The 17,198-nt window shown below is 48.9% G+C and overlaps 1 protein-coding gene across 1 annotated transcript in view; it reads right to left on the bottom strand.

The window, feature by feature from the left end:
- The window catches only part of LOC118383026 (myosin-11-like), a gene marked incomplete at its 3' end in the record, with an annotated part of 58,676 nt that extends 41,769 nt beyond the window's left edge, over positions 1 to 16,907 (bottom strand). The window contains 7 exon segments of the mRNA XM_052506844.1: positions 1,700 to 1,802; positions 6,319 to 6,346; positions 9,838 to 9,963; positions 9,966 to 9,993; positions 11,007 to 11,177; positions 11,731 to 11,974; positions 16,792 to 16,907. Coding sequence (XP_052362804.1) covers positions 1,700 to 1,802; positions 6,319 to 6,346; positions 9,838 to 9,963; positions 9,966 to 9,993; positions 11,007 to 11,177; positions 11,731 to 11,898 — 624 coding nt within the window.
- Positions 16,908 to 17,198: the final 291 nt, after the last annotated feature.

The following is a 17,198-nucleotide window of genomic DNA, read 5'->3' as shown; positions in this document are numbered from 1 at the left end:
CTGCTCCTCTGAGGGTCAATATCTGCTGCTCCTCTGAGGGTCAATATCTGCTGCTATCCTCTGAGGGTCAATATCTGCTGCTATCCTCTGAGGGTTAATATCTGCTGCTATCCTCTGAGGGTCAATATCTGCTGCTCCTCTGAGGGTCAATATCTGCTGCTCCTCTGAGGGTTAATATCTGCTGCTATCCTCTGAGGGTCAATATCTGCTGCTCCTCTGAGGGTCAATATCTGCTGCTCCTCTGAGGGTCAATATCTGCTGCTCCTCTGAGGGTCAATATCTGCTGCTCCTCTGAGGGTTAATATCTGCTGCTCCTCTGAGGGTTAATATCTGCTGCTCCTCTGAGGGTTAATATCTGCTGCTATCCTCTGAGGGTCAATATCTGCTGCTCCTCTGAGGGTCAATATCTGCTGCTCCTCTGAGGGTCAATATCTGCTGCTCCTCTGAGGGTCAATATCTGCTGCTCCTCTGAGGGTCAATATCTGCTGCTCCTCTGAGGGTCAATATCTGCTGCTCCTCTGAGGGTTAATATCTGCTGCTCCTCTGAGGGTCAATATCTGCTGCTATCCTCTGAGGGTCAATATCTGCTGCTCCTCTGAGGGTCAATATCTGCTGCTCCTCTGAGGGTCAATATCTGCTGCTCCTCTGAGGGTCAATATCTGCTGCTCCTCTGAGGGTCAATATCTGCTATCCTCTGAGGGTCTCAACAGGTCACATTGTATTGCATGTGTTTAGCAGAGTACAGTAGAGGTAGGGGTTGTACAAATTCCTCTAACTTCCCAAAATTCCCAGGTTTTCCAGAAATCCCAGTTGGATGATTCACAGATGTCCTGTTTATTCCATCCTGATTATTCCATCCTGACTTCCATCCAGGATTTCTGGAACATTTGGGAACGTTTTGCAACCCTAGAGGTAACACTCACAGATCCAGTGTATTGTAGTGTATCATATTGTATTGTACACTAGAGGTAACACAGCTCCAGTGTATTGTAGTGTATCATATTGTATCAGTGTATTGTAGTGTATCATATTGTATCAGTGTATTGTAGTGTATCATATTGTATCAGTGTATTGTAGTGTATCATATTGTATCAGTGTATTGTAGTGTATCATATTGTATCAGTGTATTGTAGTGTATCATATAGTATCAGTGTATTGTAGTGTATCATATTGTATCAGTGTATTGTAGTGTATCATATTGTATCAGTGTATTGTAGTGTATCATATTGTATCAGTGTATTGTAGTGTATCATATTGTATCAGTGTATTGTAGTGTATCATATTGTATCAGTGTATTGTAGTGTATCATATAGTATCAGTGTATTGTAGTGTATCATATTGTATCAGTGTATTGTAGTGTATCATATTGTATCAGTGTATTGTAGTGTATCATATAGTATCAGTGTATTGTAGTGTATCATATTGTATCAGTGTATTGTAGTGTATCATATTGTATCAGTGTATTGTAGTGTATCATATTGTATCAGTGTATTGTAGTGTATCATATTGTATCAGTGTATTGTAGTGTATCATATTGTATTGTACACTAGAGGTAACACAGCTCCAGTGTATTGTAGTGTATCATATTGTATCAGTGTATTGTAGTGTATCATATTGTATCAGTGTATTGTAGTGTATCATATTGTATCAGTGTATTGTAGTGTATCATATTGTATTGTACACTAGAGGTAACACTCACAGCTCCAGTGTCCTTCTTGCTGCCCTTGTGAGAGGAAGCCACCACCGCCAGATACTGGATCACCTTCTTCGTGTTCTCTGTCTTCCCTGCTCCAGACTCACCTCTGGTGGGGTAGAGAGAGAGATACAGGGGTTAGGGAGAGAGGGACAGGGGTTAGAGAGAGAGGGATAGGGGTTAGGGAGAGAGGGACAGGGGTCCAGACTCACCTCTGGTGGGGGTAGAGAGGAGAGAGACAGGGGTTAGGGAGAGAGGGACAGGGGTCCAGACTCACCTCTGGTGGGGTAGAGAGGAGAGAGACAGGGGGTTAGGGAGAGAGGGGACAGGGGTCCAGACTCACCTCTGGTGGGTTAGAGAGAGGGGTCCAGATACAGGGGTTAGGGAGAGAGGGACAGGGGTTAGAGAGAGAGGGATAGGGGGTTAGGGAGAGAGGGACAGGGGTCCAGACTCACCTCTGGTGGGGTAGAGAGGAGAGAGACAGGGGGTTAGGGAGAGAGGGACAGGGGTCCAGACTCACCTCTGGTGGGGTAGAGAGGAGAGAGACAGGGGTTTAGAGAGAGAGGGACAGGGGGTTAGGGAGAGAGGACAGGGGTCCAGACTCACCTCTGGTGGGGTAGAGAGGAGAGATACAGGGGGTTAGGGAGAGAGGGACAGGGGTTAGAGAGAGAGGGATAGGGGGTTAGGGAGAGAGGGACAGGGGTCCAGACTCACCTCTGGTGGGGTAGAGAGGAGAGAGACAGGGGTTTAGAGAGAGAGGGACAGGGGGTTAGGGAGAGAGGACAGGGGGTCCAGACTCACCTCTGGTGGGGTAGAGAGGAGAGAGGGGTTACAGGGGGTTAGAGAGAGAGGGATAGGGGGTTAGGGAGAGAGGGACAGGGGTCCAGACTCACCTCTGGTGGGGTAGAGAGGAGAGAGACAGGGGGTTAGGGAGAGAGGGACAGGGGTCCAGACTCACCTCTGGTGGGGTAGAGAGGAGAGAGACAGGGGTTAGGGAGAGAGGGACAGGGGTCCAGACTCACCTCTGGTGGGGTAGAGAGGAGAGAGGGGTTAGGGAGAGAGGGACAGGGGTTAGAGAGAGAGGGATAGGGGGTTAGGGAGAGAGGGACAGGGGTCCAGACTCACCTCTGGTGGGGTAGAGAGGAGAGAGACAGGGGTTAGGGAGAGAGGGACAGGGGTCCAGACTCACCTCTGGTGGGGTAGAGAGGAGAGAGACAGGGGTTAGGGAGAGAGGGACAGGGGTCCAGATTCACCTCTGGTGGGGTAGAGAGGAGAGATACAGGGGTTAGGGAGAGAGGGACAGGGGTCCAGACTCACCTCTGGTAGGGTAGAGAGGAGAGAGACAGGGGGTTAGAGAGGGAGAGGGACAGGGGTCCAGACTCACCTCTGGTAGGGTAGAGAGGAGAGAGACAGGGGTTAGAGAGAGAGGGACAGGGGGTTAGAGAGGAGAGGGACAGGGGGTAGAGAGGAGAGACAGGGGTTAGGGAGAGAGGGACAGGGGTTAGAGAGGAGAGGGACAGGGGTTAGAGAGAGAGGGACAGGGGTTAGAGAGGAGAGGGACAGGGGTTAGAGAGAGGACAGGGGGTTAGGGAGGGACAGGGGGTTAGAGAGAGAGGGACAGGGGGTTAGAGAGGAGAGGGACAGGGGGTTAGAGAGAGGGGACAGGGGGTTAGAGAGGAGATAGACAGGGGGTTAGAGAGAGAGGGACAGGGGTTAGAGAGAGGGGACAGGGGTTAGAGAGAGAGGACAGGGGTTAGAGAGAGAGGGACAGGGGGTTAGAGAGAGGGACAGGGGGTTAGAGAGGAGAGGGACAGGGGTTAGAGAGAGGGACAGGGGTTAGAGAGGAGAGGACAGGGGTTAGAGAGAGAGGGACAGGGGGTTAGAGAGGAGGGAGGGACAGGGGGTTAGAGAGAGAGGGACAGGGGGTTAGAGAGAGAGAGGGACAGGGGGTTAGAGAGAGAGGACAGGGGTTAGAGAGGAGAGGGACAGGGGGTTAGAGAGAGAGGGACAGGGGGTTAGGGAGAGAGGGACAGGGGTCCAGACTCACCTCTGGTAGGGTAGAGAGGAGAGAGACAGGGGTTAGAGAGAGAGGGACAGGGGTTAGAGAGGGAGAGGGACAGGGGTTAGAGAGAGAGGGGTTACAGGGGTTAGGGAGAGAGGGACAGGGGTCCAGACTCACCTCTGGTAGGGTAGAGAGGAGAGAGACAGGGGGTTAGAGAGAGAGGGACAGGGTTAGGGAGGAGAGGGACAGGGGTCCAGACTCACCTCTGGTGGGGTAGAGAGGAGAGAGACAGGGGTTAGAGAGAGAGGGACAGGGGGTTAGAGAGGAGAGGGACAGGGGTTAGAGAGAGAGGGACAGGGGTCCAGACTCACCTCTGGTGGGGCAGAGAGGAGAGAGACAGGGGTTAGAGAGAGAGGGACAGGGGGTTAGAGAGGAGAGGGACAGGGGTTATAGAGAGAGGGACAGGGGTTAGAGAGGAGAGGGACAGGGGTCCAGACTCACCTCTGGTGGGGTAGAGAGGAAAGAGACAGGGGGTTAGAGAGAGAGGGACAGGGGGTTAGAGAGGAGAGGGACAGGGGTCCAGACTCACCTCTGGTGGGGTAGAGAGGAGAGAGACAGGGGGTTAGAGAGAGAGGGATAGGGGGTTAGAGAGAGAGGGATAGGGGGTTAGGGAGGAGAGGGACAGGGGTCCAGACACACCTCTGGTGGGGTAGAGAGGAGAGAGACAGGGGGTTAGAGAGAGAGGGACAGGGGTCCAGACTCACCTCTGGTGGGGTAGAGAGGAGAGAGACAGGGGGTTAGAGAGAGAGGGACAGGGGGTTAGAGAGGAGAGAGACAGGGGGTTAGAGAGAGAGGGATAGGGTGTTAGGGAGGAGAGGGACAGGGGTCCAGACTCACCTCTGGTGGGGTAGAGAGGAGAGAGACAGGGGGTTAGAGAGAGAGGGACAGGGGTCCAGACTCACCTCTGGTGGGGTGGAGAGGAGAGAGACAGGGGGTTAGAGAGAGAGGGACAGGGGGTTAGAGAGAGAGGGACAGGGGTCCAGACTCACCTCTGGTGGGGTAGAGAGGAGAGAGACAGGGGGTTAGAGAGAGAGGGACAGGGGGTTAGAGAGGAGAGAGACAGGGGGTTAGAGAGAGAGGGATAGGGTGTTAGGGAGGAGAGGGACAGGGGTCCAGACTCACCTCTGGTGGGGTAGAGAGGAGAGAGACAGGGGGTTAGAGAGAGAGGGACAGGGGTCCAGACTCACCTCTGGTGGGGTGGAGAGGAGAGAGACAGGGGGTTAGAGAGAGAGGGACAGGGGGTTAGAGAGAGAGGGACAGGGGTCCAGACTCACCTCTGGTGGGGTGGAGAGGAGAGAGACAGGGGTTAGAGAGAGAGGGATAGGGTGTTAGGGAGGAGAGGGACAGGGGGTCCAGACTCACCTCTGGTGGGGTAGAGAGGAGAGAGACAGGGGTTTAGAGAGAGAGGGACAGGGGGTTAGAGAGAGAGGGACAGGGGTCCAGACTCACCTCTGGTGGGGTGGAGAGGAGAGAGACAGGGGTTAGAGAGAGAGGGATAGGGTGTTAGGGGAGGAGAGGGACAGGGGTCCAGACTCACCTCTGGTGGGGTAGAGAGGAGAGAGACAGGGGGTTAGAGAGAGAGGGACAGGGGGTTAGAGAGAGAGGGACAGGGGGTTAGAGAGAGAGGGACAGGGGGTTAGGGAGGAGAGGGACAGGGGTCCAGACTCACCTCTGGTGGGGTGGAGAGGAGAGAGACAGGGGGTTAGAGAGAGAGGGACAGGGGGTTAGAGAGAGAGGGACAGGGGGTTAGGGAGGAGAGGGACAGGGGTCCAGACTCACCTCTGTCTAATTCAGAAGTGTCAGATAGAAACTTATGGCTGAACCCAGATTGACATTTCAGAACCATAGGGTTCTATCTGCAGATGTCAGAACCATAGGGTTCTATCTGCAGATGTCAGAACCATAGGGTTCTATCTGCAGATTTTAGAACCATAGGGTTCTATCTGCAGATTTCAGAACCATAGGGTTCTATCTGCAGATGTCAGAACCATAGGGTTCTATCTGCAGATGCACCCCCCCCCCCTGCTGTCCCCAATAGGGGTAATATTTCAATAACCCTTTGAAGAACCCTTTTTGGTTCCAGGTAGAACCCTTTTTGGTTCCAGGTAGAACCCTTTTGGGTTCCATGTGAAACCCTTTCCACAGAGGGTTCTGGAACCAGAAAGGGTTCTACCTGGAACCAAAAAAGGTCTCTCATATGGGGACAGGGGAAGAACCCTTTTGGAACCCTTTATTCTAACAGTGAACAAAATAATTCTGAGATGTGAAAACATTGATGCTCCATATCTCAGAACATTGCTTAGCTCAGGTAGAACCTGATAGACCAGACCCAAGGTCACGGGATAAGGTGACATATCTCAGAACATCGCTTAACTCAGGTAGAACCTGATAGACCCAAGGTCACGGGATAAGGTGACATATCTCAGAACATTGCTTAGCTCAGGTAGAACCTGATAGACCCAAGGTCACGGGATAAGGTGACGTTTGGGACGCATCCCTGGTACATGGGGCAACAAGGTCATGTGTTGGAAAAAACATGTTTGTGTTTGAGGTTTGGACTCACGTGCACAGAATTGACTGGTCCTCACGCTCTGTGGAGAAAGACAGAGAGAAAGGGAGGGAGGGAGAAAGGGAAGGGAAGGGAGGGAGGGAGGGAGGGAGGGAGGGAGGGAGGGAGGGAGGGAGGGGGAGAGGAGGGAGGGAGGGAGAGAGAGAGAGAGACAGAGAGGGATGGGGAGAGGGGGGGGAGGGAGGGAGAGATAGGGACGGAGGGAGATGGAGAGAGAGAGAGACAGAGAGACAGAGAGGGATGGGGAGAGGGGAGGGGAGGGAGAGATAGGGACGGAGGGAGATGGAGAGAGGGTGAGGGAGAGACAGAGGGATGGAGAGAGGGAGGGGGAGAGAGAGAGGGAGGGAGAGATAGGGAAGGAGGGAGATGGAGAGAGGGGTGAGGGAGAGACAGAGGGATGGAGAGAGGGAGGGGAGAGAGAGGGAGGGAGAGATAGGGAAGGAGGGAGATGGAGAGAGGGTGAGGGAGAGACAGAGGGATGGAGAGAGGGAGGGGGAGAGAGAGAGGGAGGGAGAGAGGGAAGGAGGGAGATGGAGAGAGGGTGAGGGAGAGACAGAGGGATGGAGAGAGGGAGGGGGGGGGAGAGAGAGGAGGGAGGGGGAGAGAGAGAGAGAGAGGAGGGCAGGGGGACAGAAGGGGGAAGGAGGGAGATGGAGAGAGGGAGGTAGGGAGAGAGAGGGAGGTAGGGAGAGAGAGAGAGAGGGAGGAGGGGAGGGGGACAGAAGGGGGAAGATGTAGGGAGGGGAGAGAGAGAGGTAGGGAGGGGGACAGAAGGGGGAAGGAGAGATAGGGAAGGAGGGAGATGGAGAGAGGGAGGTAGGGAGGGGAGAGAGAGAGAAGCAGAGAAGGGGAACAGAGGGAGAGATAGGGAAGGAGGGAGATGGAGAGGGGGAGGTAGGGAGGGGAGAGAGAGAGAAGCAGACAAGGGAAACAGAGGGAGAGAGATGGGTTCAGGCAGGACAGTTGAAGCCAAGCTGAACACACCAAACATGAACTCAAGGTGCTCTGTTCACTCACACATAGAGGAAAGACTAGAGGCCAGGAACAGCTTCCTAAATCTTCCTAAATCTATTTCTGCACCAGATTAACTTCGCTGTCACTCAATATTGGCTAAAAATAGCAGGGGATGGAGAGGGCTACTGGAGGAAGGTAACCTTGGTAACCTGCTCCATGTATGGGTATTTTGAAACACACACACATACATACACATACATACACCCACACACACAACTTAACACACACAGACAGACTCCATGTCTGGATATTTTGAAACACACACACATACATACACCCACACACACCTTATCACACACAACTTAACACACACAGACAGATGTCTGGGTATTTAGGAGATCACCCCTCTTCTGTTGGCAGGAAACTGGACCAGTAGGATTTGGGTTCTGTCTGGTATCCTATTCCCTAAATAATGCACTACTTTTGGGTTCTATGTAGTGTGGAAAGGGTTCTACATGGAACCCAAAATAGTTCTGTCTGTTTAATCCTGTTGCCTCGTCACTTTACCACTACCTATATGTACAGATCTACAGTTGAAGTCGGGGAAGTTCACATACACCTTAGCTAAATACATTTAAACTCAGTTTTCACAATTCCTGACATTTAGTCCTCGTAAACATTCCCTGTCTTCGGTCAGTTAGGATCAACACTTCATTTTAAGAATGTGAAATGTCAGAATAATAGTAGAGAGAATGATTCATTTCAGCTTTTATTTCTTTCATCACATTCCCAGTGGGTCAGAAGTTTACATACACTCAATTAGTATTTGTTAGCATTGCCTTTAAATTGTTTAACTTGGGTCAAATGTTTCGGGTAGGCCTCCACAAGCTTCCTGCAATAAGTTGGGTGATTTTTGTCCCATTCCTCCTGAGAAGGCTGGTGTAACTGAGTCAGGTTTGTAGGCCTCCTTGCTCGCACACACTTTTTCAGTTCTGGCCACAGATTTTCTTTAGGCTTGAGGTCAGGGCTTTGTGATTGCCACTCCAATACCTTGACTTTGTTGTCCTTAAGCAATTTTGCCACAACTTTGGAAGCATGCTTGGGGTCATTGTCCATTTGGAAGACCCATTTGCGACCAAGCTTTAACTTCCTGACTGTTGTCCTGAGATGCTGCTTCAATATAGCCACTTCATTTCCTTCCTCATGATGCCATCTATTTTGTGAAGTGCACCAGTCCCTCCTGCAGCAAAGCACCCCCACAACATGATGCTGCCACCCCGTGCTTCATGGTTGGGATGGTGTTCTTTGGCTCGCAAGCCTCCCCCTTTTCCTCCAAACATAACGATGGTCATTATGGCCAAACAATTCTATTTTTGTTTCATCAGACCAGAGGACATTTCTCCAAAAAGTACGATCTTTGTCCCCATGTGTAGTTGCAAACCGTAGTCTGTCTTTTTTATGGCGGTTTATGAGCAGTGGCTTCTTCCTTGCTGAGCGGCCTTTCAGGTTATGTCGATATAGGACTCGTTTTACTGTGTATATAGATACTTTTGTACGTGTTTCCTCCAACATCTTCACAAGGTCCTTTGCTGTTGTTCTGGGATTGATTTGCACTTTTCACACCAAAGTACGTTCATCTCTAGGAGACAGAACGCGTCTCCTTCCTGAGCGGTATGACGGCTGCGTGGTCCCATGGTGTTTATTCTTGCTTACTGTTGTTTGTACAGATGAACGTGGTTCCTTCAGGCATTTGGGAATTGCTCCCAAGGATGAACCAGACTTGTGGAGGTCTACAATTTTTTTCTGGGGTCTTGGCTGATTTCGTTTGATTTTCCCATGATGTCAAGCAAAGAGGCACTGAGTTTGAAGGTAGGCCTTGAAATACATCCACAGGTAGACCTCCACTTGACTCAAATGATGTCAATTAGCCTCAGAAGCTTCTAAAGCCATGACATCATTTTCTGGAATTGTCCAAGCTGTTTAAAGGCACAGTCAACTTAGTGTATGTAAACTTCTGACCCAATAGAAACTATAGCTTTTTAACAAGAAATACTGTATGTGGAGTGGCTGAAAAATGAGTTTTAATGACTCCAACCTAAGTGTATGTAAACTTCCGACTTGAACTGTATATAGCCTAGTTATCATTGACTTGGTACTGGTACCCCATGTATATAACCTAGTTATCATTGGCTGTTTTGTGAAAAATAAATTTTAAAAATCACTTTTTGTGAAAATGGTTTAAAATTATTTTTGGGGTCCTTTCCAGAATGTCGCCAATTCGGCATGTCCGGGGTCACCGTTTTAAGTCACGAAAAAAATAATCTCTCTCTCTCTCTCTCTCTCTCTCTCTCTCTCTCTCTCTCTCTCTCTCTCTCTCTCTCTCTCTCTCTCTCTCTCTCTCTCTCTCTCTCTCTCTCTCTCTCTCTCTCTCTCTCTCTCTCTCTCTCTCTCTCTCTCTCTCTCTCTCTCTCTCTCTCTCTCTCTCTCTCTCTCTCTCTCTCTCTCTCTCTCTCTCTCTCTCTCTCTCTCTCTCTCTCTCTCTCTCTCTCTCTCTCTCACCTTGCATCATGTTCCTGTAAGCGTTATCAGTGATGGAGTAGATATGAGGAGGAACCTCGTGGCGTTTCTTCCCCTTATATATCTGAATGATCTTCTCAGAGTAGATAGGAAGCATCTTATAGGGTTCACCACCACACAGAACAGACCTGAATACGTCTGGAGAGGAGGGGGGAGGGAGGGGAGTGGAGGAGGAGGGGAGTGGAGGAGGGAGGGGGAGTGGAGGAGGAGAGGGGAGAGGGAAGGGGAGGGGGGAGAGGAGGGGAGGGGGAAGAGGGGAAGGAGAAGAGGGGAGTGGAGGAGGAGGAGGGAGGAAGAAGATGAAGAGGAAGAGGAGGAGAGGAAAGGTTAGGATCAACATACAGTTACAACAAAATCATCATTTTTGTTCTGTACACATGACAAAAACTTCAGCACAAATTGCTCATTGACATCATGTGTGTGTGTGTGTGTGTGTGTGTGTGTGTGTGTGTGTGTGTGTGTGTGTGTGTGTGTGTGTGTGTGTGTGTGTGTGTGTGTGTGTGTGTGTGTGTGTGTGTGTGTCTATACGGATATTGTCTATACACTTGTATGCGTTTCCTGCAGTCAAATGATCAAATCACCCTCCAGTGGCCTCATGGGTGGAATGTTATTCATATTATCATTTTATAAACACTATTCAGAAAAACCCGCTGAGAAAAACCCGCTGAGAATTCTGTGTTTCTTCGTCAACTGTTGTTATATTTCAGTCTTCTGAGATGTATATAAAGTGTAATACTGGGATACAAACTCAACATTGAATACATTTCAACTCTGTATCTGACATGGTACAGGGGTCTTATTTTATTTCAGCCCAGAACCATGTGTGTGAGGTGTATACTTTTGTTTCAAAGTAGATTTGTTTAAGACGACCCAGAAACACTCTGTGCGACGCTGATTTAGCCCACTGCAGTAAAAGGTGAACAAATAAGTGCTATCTAGAACCTAAAATGGATCTTCGGCTGTCCCCATAGGAGAACCCTTTGAATAACACTTTTTGGGTTCCAGGTAGAACCTTTTTGGTTCCGGGGAGAACCCTTTTGGGTTCCATATAGGACCCTTTCCACAGAGGTTTCTACAAGGGACCCAAAAGGCTTCTCCTATGGGGAATGAAGAACCCTTTAGGAACCCATTTGTTGTAAGAGTGTACTCACGTAGATGAGGCTGGAGAAGTACCTCTCTTTGAGGTTGTGGAGGACAGAGGCCTCGTTGAGACAGGTTAGAGCTGCCATGTCCTCCACCTTACTGAACTTAGGAGGGTTCATCTTCTGGATGTCATCCTTGTTGACTGTCGCTTTCCTACCGTTAGCCAACTCTACCAGCACCTGGAGAGGATGAGAGAGGAAGAGGAGAAGGAGGAAAAAGATGAAGAGGAGAAGAAGGAGGAAGAGGAGGATGAAGATCAGGAGCAGAAGGAAAAGGAAGAAGAGGAGGGAAATGAGGAGGAAGAGGATGAGGAGGAACATGAGTAGGTGGAGGAAGAGGAGGAGGAGAAAGGAGGAGAAGGAGGAAGAGGAGGAAAAAGATGAAGAGGGGAGGAAGGAGGAAGAGGAGGAAAAGATGAAGAGGAGAAAGAGGAGGAGAAGGAGGAAAAAGATGAAGAGGAGGAGGAGGCGGAAAAAAAATGAAGAGGAGAAAGAGAAGGAGGAGGAGGAGGAGGAGGAAGAGGATGAAAAAGATGAAGAGGAGGAGAAGGAGGAAGAGGAAAAGCAGGAAGAGGAGGAAAATGAGGAGGAAGAGGATGAAGAGGAAGATGAGGAGGTGGAGGAGGAGGAAGAAGAAGATGAGGAAGAAGAGGAGGAGGATTTACTAGGGCCCTGGTGAAAAGTAGTGTACTATATAGGGAATAGGGTGCCATTTGGGGTGTAACATCCTTACATCGTCTCCCTTCTCCTCCTTGATGCTGGCGGCCTCAAACCCCTCCTTCTCTGACGGGATCCACACCATCTTCTTGGCCGACCAATCAGCCTGCCCCACACCACTGTTCCTGAAGTCGTCGTCCTGCCGCAGGAACTTGCTGTCGTCAGAGGCGGAGTCGGCAGCCATCTTGGGAAGGTCGTCGTCGGTGACAGGAAGGTCGTCTGTGATTGGAGGGTCAGTAATTGGAGGGTCGGTCTCAAAGCTGAGGGAGAGGGAGAGAAAGAGAGAGGAAAAGGGAGAGATGAGGAGCAGAAGGAGAGATATAGGAAGAGGGGAGATGTGAAGAGAGGAGGAGAGAGAGAGATATAGGAAGAGAGGGAGAGATGAAGAGAGGAGAGATATAGGAAGAGAGGAGGAGAAAGAGAGATATAGGAAGAGAGGGAGAAATGAAGAGAGGAGGAGAGATGGAGAAAGAGAGATATAGGAAGAGAGGGAGAGATGAAGAGGAGGAGAAGGAGAGATATAGGAAGAGAGGGAGAGATATAGGAAGAGAGGAGGAGAGATATGGGAAGAGAGCAGGAGAGATATAGGAAGAGAGGAGGAGAAGGAGAGATATAGGAAGAGGGGGAGAGATATAGGAAGAGAGGAGGAGAGATATAGGAAGAGAGGAGGAGAAGGAGAGATATAGGAAGAGGGGGAGAGATATAGGAAGAGAGGAGGAGAGATATAGGAAGAGAGGAGGAGAAGGAGAGATATAGGAAGAGGGGGAGAGATGAAGAGAGGAGGAGAAGGAGGGATATAGGAAGAGAGGAGGAGAAGGAGAGATATAGGAAGAGAGGAGGAGAAGGAGAGATATAGGAAGAGAGGAGGAGAAGGAGAGATATAGGAAGAGAGGAGGAGAAGGAGAGATATAGGAAGAGAGGGAGAGATGAAGAGAGGAGGAGAGATATAGGAAGAGAGGAGGAGAAGGAGAGATATAGGAAGAGAGGGAGAGATATAGGAAGAGAGGAGGAGAAGGAGAGATATAGGAAGAGAGGAGGAGAAGGAGAGATATAGGAAGAGGGGGAGAGATGAAGAGAGGAGGAGAAGGAGAGATATAGGAAGAGAGGAGGAGAAGGAGAGATATAGGAAGAGAGGGAGAGATGAAGAGAGGAGGAGAAGGAGAGATATAGGAAGAGAGGAGGAGAAGGAGAGATATAGGAAGAGAGGAGGAGATGAAGAGAGGAGAAGGAGAGATATAGGAAGAGAGGGAGAGATGAAGAGAGGAGGAGAAGGAGAGATATAGGAAGAGAGGAGGAGATGAAGAGAGGAGAAGGAGAGATATAGGAAGAGAGGGAGAGATGAAGAGAGGAGGAGAAGGAGAGATATAGGAAGAGAGGGAGAGATGAAGAGAGGAGAAGGAGAGATATAGGAAGAGAGGAGGAGAAGGAGAGATATAGGAAGAGGGGGAGAGATGAAGAGAGGAGGAGAGATATAGGAAGAGAGGAGGAGAAGGAGAGATATAGGAAGAGGGGAGAGATGAAGAGAGGAGGAGAGATATAGGAAGAGAGGAGGAGAAGGAGAGATATAGGAAGAGGGGGAGAGATGAAGAGAGGAGGAGAGATATAGGAAGAGAGGAGGAGAAGGAGAGATATAGGAAGAGAGGGAGAGATAGGAAGAGAGGAGGAGAAGGAGAGATATAGGAAGAGAGGAGGAGAAGGAGAGATATAGGAAGAGAGGAGGAGAAGGAGAGATATAGGAAGAGAGGAGGAGAAGGAGAGATATAGGAAGAGAGGAGGATGAGGAGAGATATAGGAAGAGAGGGAGATGTGAAGAGAGGAGGAGGAGGAGAGATATAGGAAGAGGAGGAGATGTGAAGAGAGGAGGAGGAGGAGAGATATAGGAAGAGAGGGAGATGTGAAGAGAGGAGGAGAAGGAGAGATATAGGAAGAGGGGGAGAGATGAAGAGAGGGAGAGATAGGAAGAGAGGAGGAGAAGGAGAGATATAGGAAGAGAGGGAGAGATGAAGAGAGGAGGAGAGGGAGAGATATAGGAAGAGGGGGAGAGATGAAGAGAGGAGGAGAGATATAGGAAGAGAGGAGGAGAAGGAGAGATATAGGAAGAGGGGGAGATGAAGAAGAGAGGAGGAGAGATATAGGAAGAGAGGAGAAGGAGAGATATAGGAAGAGAGGGAGAGATAGGAAGAGAGGAGGAGAAGGAGAGATATAGGAAGAGAGGAGGAGAAGGAGAGATATAGGAAGAGAGGAGGAGAAGGAGAGATATAGGAAGAGAGGAGGAGAAGGAGAGATATAGGAAGAGAGGAGGAGATGAAGGAGAGATATAGGAAGAGAGGGGAGAGATGAAGAGAGGAGGAGAAGGAGATATAGAAAGAGAGGGAGGAGATGAAGAGAGGAGAAGGAGAGATATAGGAAGAGAGGGAGAGATGAAGAGAGGAGGAGAAGGAGAGATATAGGAAGAGAGGGAGAGATGAAGAGAGGAGAAGGAGAGATATAGGAAGAGAGGAGGAGAAGGAGAGATATAGATAGAGGGGAGAGAGTATGATGTTATAACTATCCCTCTGATGGGGAATTCACAAAACATCAACTCAAACAACAATCACAGTGATTAATAGAAATGCTACTTTAGACCTCAGAAACATTCCGTCTGTCCATCTGTCTGTCTGTCTGTCTGTCTGTCTGTCTGTCTGTCTGTCTGTCTGTCTGTCCGTGTCTGTCTCTGTCCAGTCTCTCTCTTCCCCTCTCTTTCTCTCTCTCTGTATCACTCTGTGGTTTAACAGCACATTTTAAATTCGTCCTCCAATGCCTCGTTATATCGATCTACAGCTTCAGTTTCAATCTCAATTAATTTGTTAAATAATTATTTAATTTATTATATAATAGTTATTTATTCAGGTTCTCATTCCCAATCTCCTACAACCGCATAGATAAATATAAGATAAATAAATGTACAGCCTCACTTATCAATCTGCCTCTCAGGTAACCCCTCTTCATATAGTGAACTGCATGGTCCACGTCATCATTACTCACTGACAGCTCTTCTTCTCTCCCTGCTGCGGGTCCCAGGACCCACAAGGCTTTGCAGCAGCCCAGCTCCGCCTGCCCATGACCACGACGCCATAGAATATGTAAAGTATAAGCAGGATAACTGCAGCTATAAAGCCTTGAAACAGGGGTTGATAAGCCATGCTGGGAGGACGATAACCATGACCATGTTTGGTTGAAGCCTCTCCTCAAAGCCCACTGCCTCTGACGGCCCGATACAGAGAGATGCTAGGGGTTTGCGTCCCAAATGGCATCCTAGTCCCTACGTAGTGCACTACTTTTGACCAGGGCCCATAGGATTAAGGGCACAGCCAGGGACTTAACCACTTCTATTCCTTATAAGGGAACTGTGTGTCCAGTCAGTGTCTCGTCTCCTGTGGCCAGCTCCAGCCTAGCGTTACTGTTGACACCAACATGATGACCTGTCAATCAGTCAGTCACTAGGCAGCGTAGTCTCTGGTCACAGCATTAACATCTATTTATTTCTTATTTAACATTTATTTAACTAGGCAAGTCAGTTAAGAACAAATTCTTATTTACAACGACGGCCTACCAGAAGGCAAAAGGCCTCCTGCGGGGACGGGGCTGGGATTAAAAATAAATAAAATAAAAAATATAGGACAAAACGCACATCAAGACAAGAGACAACACTACATAAAGAGAGACCTACGACAACAACGCAGCATGGTAGCAACACAACATGGCAGCAGCACAACATGGTAGCAGCACAACATGGCAGCAGCACAACATGGTAGCAGCACAACATGGTAGCAGCACAACATGGTAGCAGCACAACATGGTAGCAGCACAACATGGCAGCAGCACAACATGGTAGCAGCACAACATGGTAGCAGCACAACATGGTAGCAGCACAACATGGTAGCAGCACAACATGGTAGCAGCACAACATGGTAGCAGCACAACATGGTAGCAGCACAACATGGTAGCAGCACAACATGGTAGCAACACAACATGGCAGCAGCACAACATGGTAGCAACACAACATGGTAGCAGCACAACATGGTAGCAGCACAACATGGTAGCAGCACAACATGGCAGCAGCACAACATGGTAGCAGCACAACATGGTAGCAGCACAACATGGTAGCAGCACAACATGGCAGCAGCACAACATGGTTCAATCATTGGTTCAGTCTGGGCACAGACAACAGAACAAATGGCAAGAAGGTAGAGACAACAATACATCACACAAAGCAGCCACAACCATCAGTAAGAGTGTCCATGATTGTATTGTATTTGGAATAGATGGGAGTTGAAATGGGATTGATCCCAACATTAGTCAAACCAACTTCTGGTGATGATGGTTGTATTTTGAATAGATGGGAGTTGAAATGGGATTGATCCCAACTCAGGAGTCAAACCAACTGGTGATGATGGTTGTATTTTGAATAGATGGGAGTTGAAATGGGATTGATCCCAACTCGGTGTCAAACCAACTTCTGACATGATGTTAGTATTTTTGGTCTATGAATTGTTGCACAAGGTGACATGCTAATAAATGAAATGGCAGTTGGAAAAAGTCTATCACCTGACATAAACATCACTCTATTATCCTAGCCTGTACGTAAACACAGCCTCTGTCAAGAGGTCTAAACCTTTAGGCACAGTAGGTAGGTAGTGTCGTGCTGGGCCTGTTCAAACCCAACCCAACTAAACCCTGTATCACCACAACACTAAAACACAAGCTGAGACCCAGGGGATCGGGTCCTACATGGAAAAGTCGAAACGTCATCTAAATTTAGCGACAACAACTTATCTGAAAGTCAATAAAGTGCACATTGTTGATTGAAACATTGCAAAGCAACACGCAGCACCTGAACAGGTGCAGCCCGCCTAAAACCTAGCATATTTCATTTTCCAACGGTCTTTCTTCTAACAGAACTGACAATCAGATATATATTTCCGTGTTCAAACAACGCTGTCCTGCATAACAGACCTGGTATATGTCTGTCTGTAAAGAACGGAGGCTGTTAAGACTATTCGCATACGGCCACATTTATTTAAAAGTCAATACTCACTTTAGTCTTTCTCCGGTAGATGATGGACTCGGGATGTAGTCTATCCTTTGTCTGGGTAAACGTTACTCCACGAGATAGCGGGACGGGACAGATAAACTGATGAGGGTTGAACTATTCTTCCACCAGATGAAGCATCTTACCAAGGTATTTAAACCCCGCTCCGCCCGTGGGAGGATGCAGCGCGCGCGGTTCCTCCTCGTCTCTATGGTGACCAAAATTTGACAGCAGCCAACGATTTGAGGTACCAGTTTGTTTGTGATGTCATTACCCTGGTACCAGTTTGTTTGTGCTATCATTACCCCGGTACCAGTTTGTTTGTGCTGTCATTACCCTGGTACCAGTTTGTTTGTGCTGTCATTACCCTGGTACCAGTTTGTTTGTGCTGTCATTACCCTGGTACCAGTTTG

The sequence above is a fragment of the Oncorhynchus keta genome, unplaced genomic scaffold (genome assembly GCF_023373465.1).
Source record: "Oncorhynchus keta strain PuntledgeMale-10-30-2019 unplaced genomic scaffold, Oket_V2 Un_contig_27582_pilon_pilon, whole genome shotgun sequence".
NCBI classification, from domain to species: domain Eukaryota; kingdom Metazoa; phylum Chordata; class Actinopteri; order Salmoniformes; family Salmonidae; genus Oncorhynchus; species Oncorhynchus keta.
Note: the sequence above shows the minus strand (reverse complement) of the source record. Positions and strands in the feature narration are given on the sequence as shown.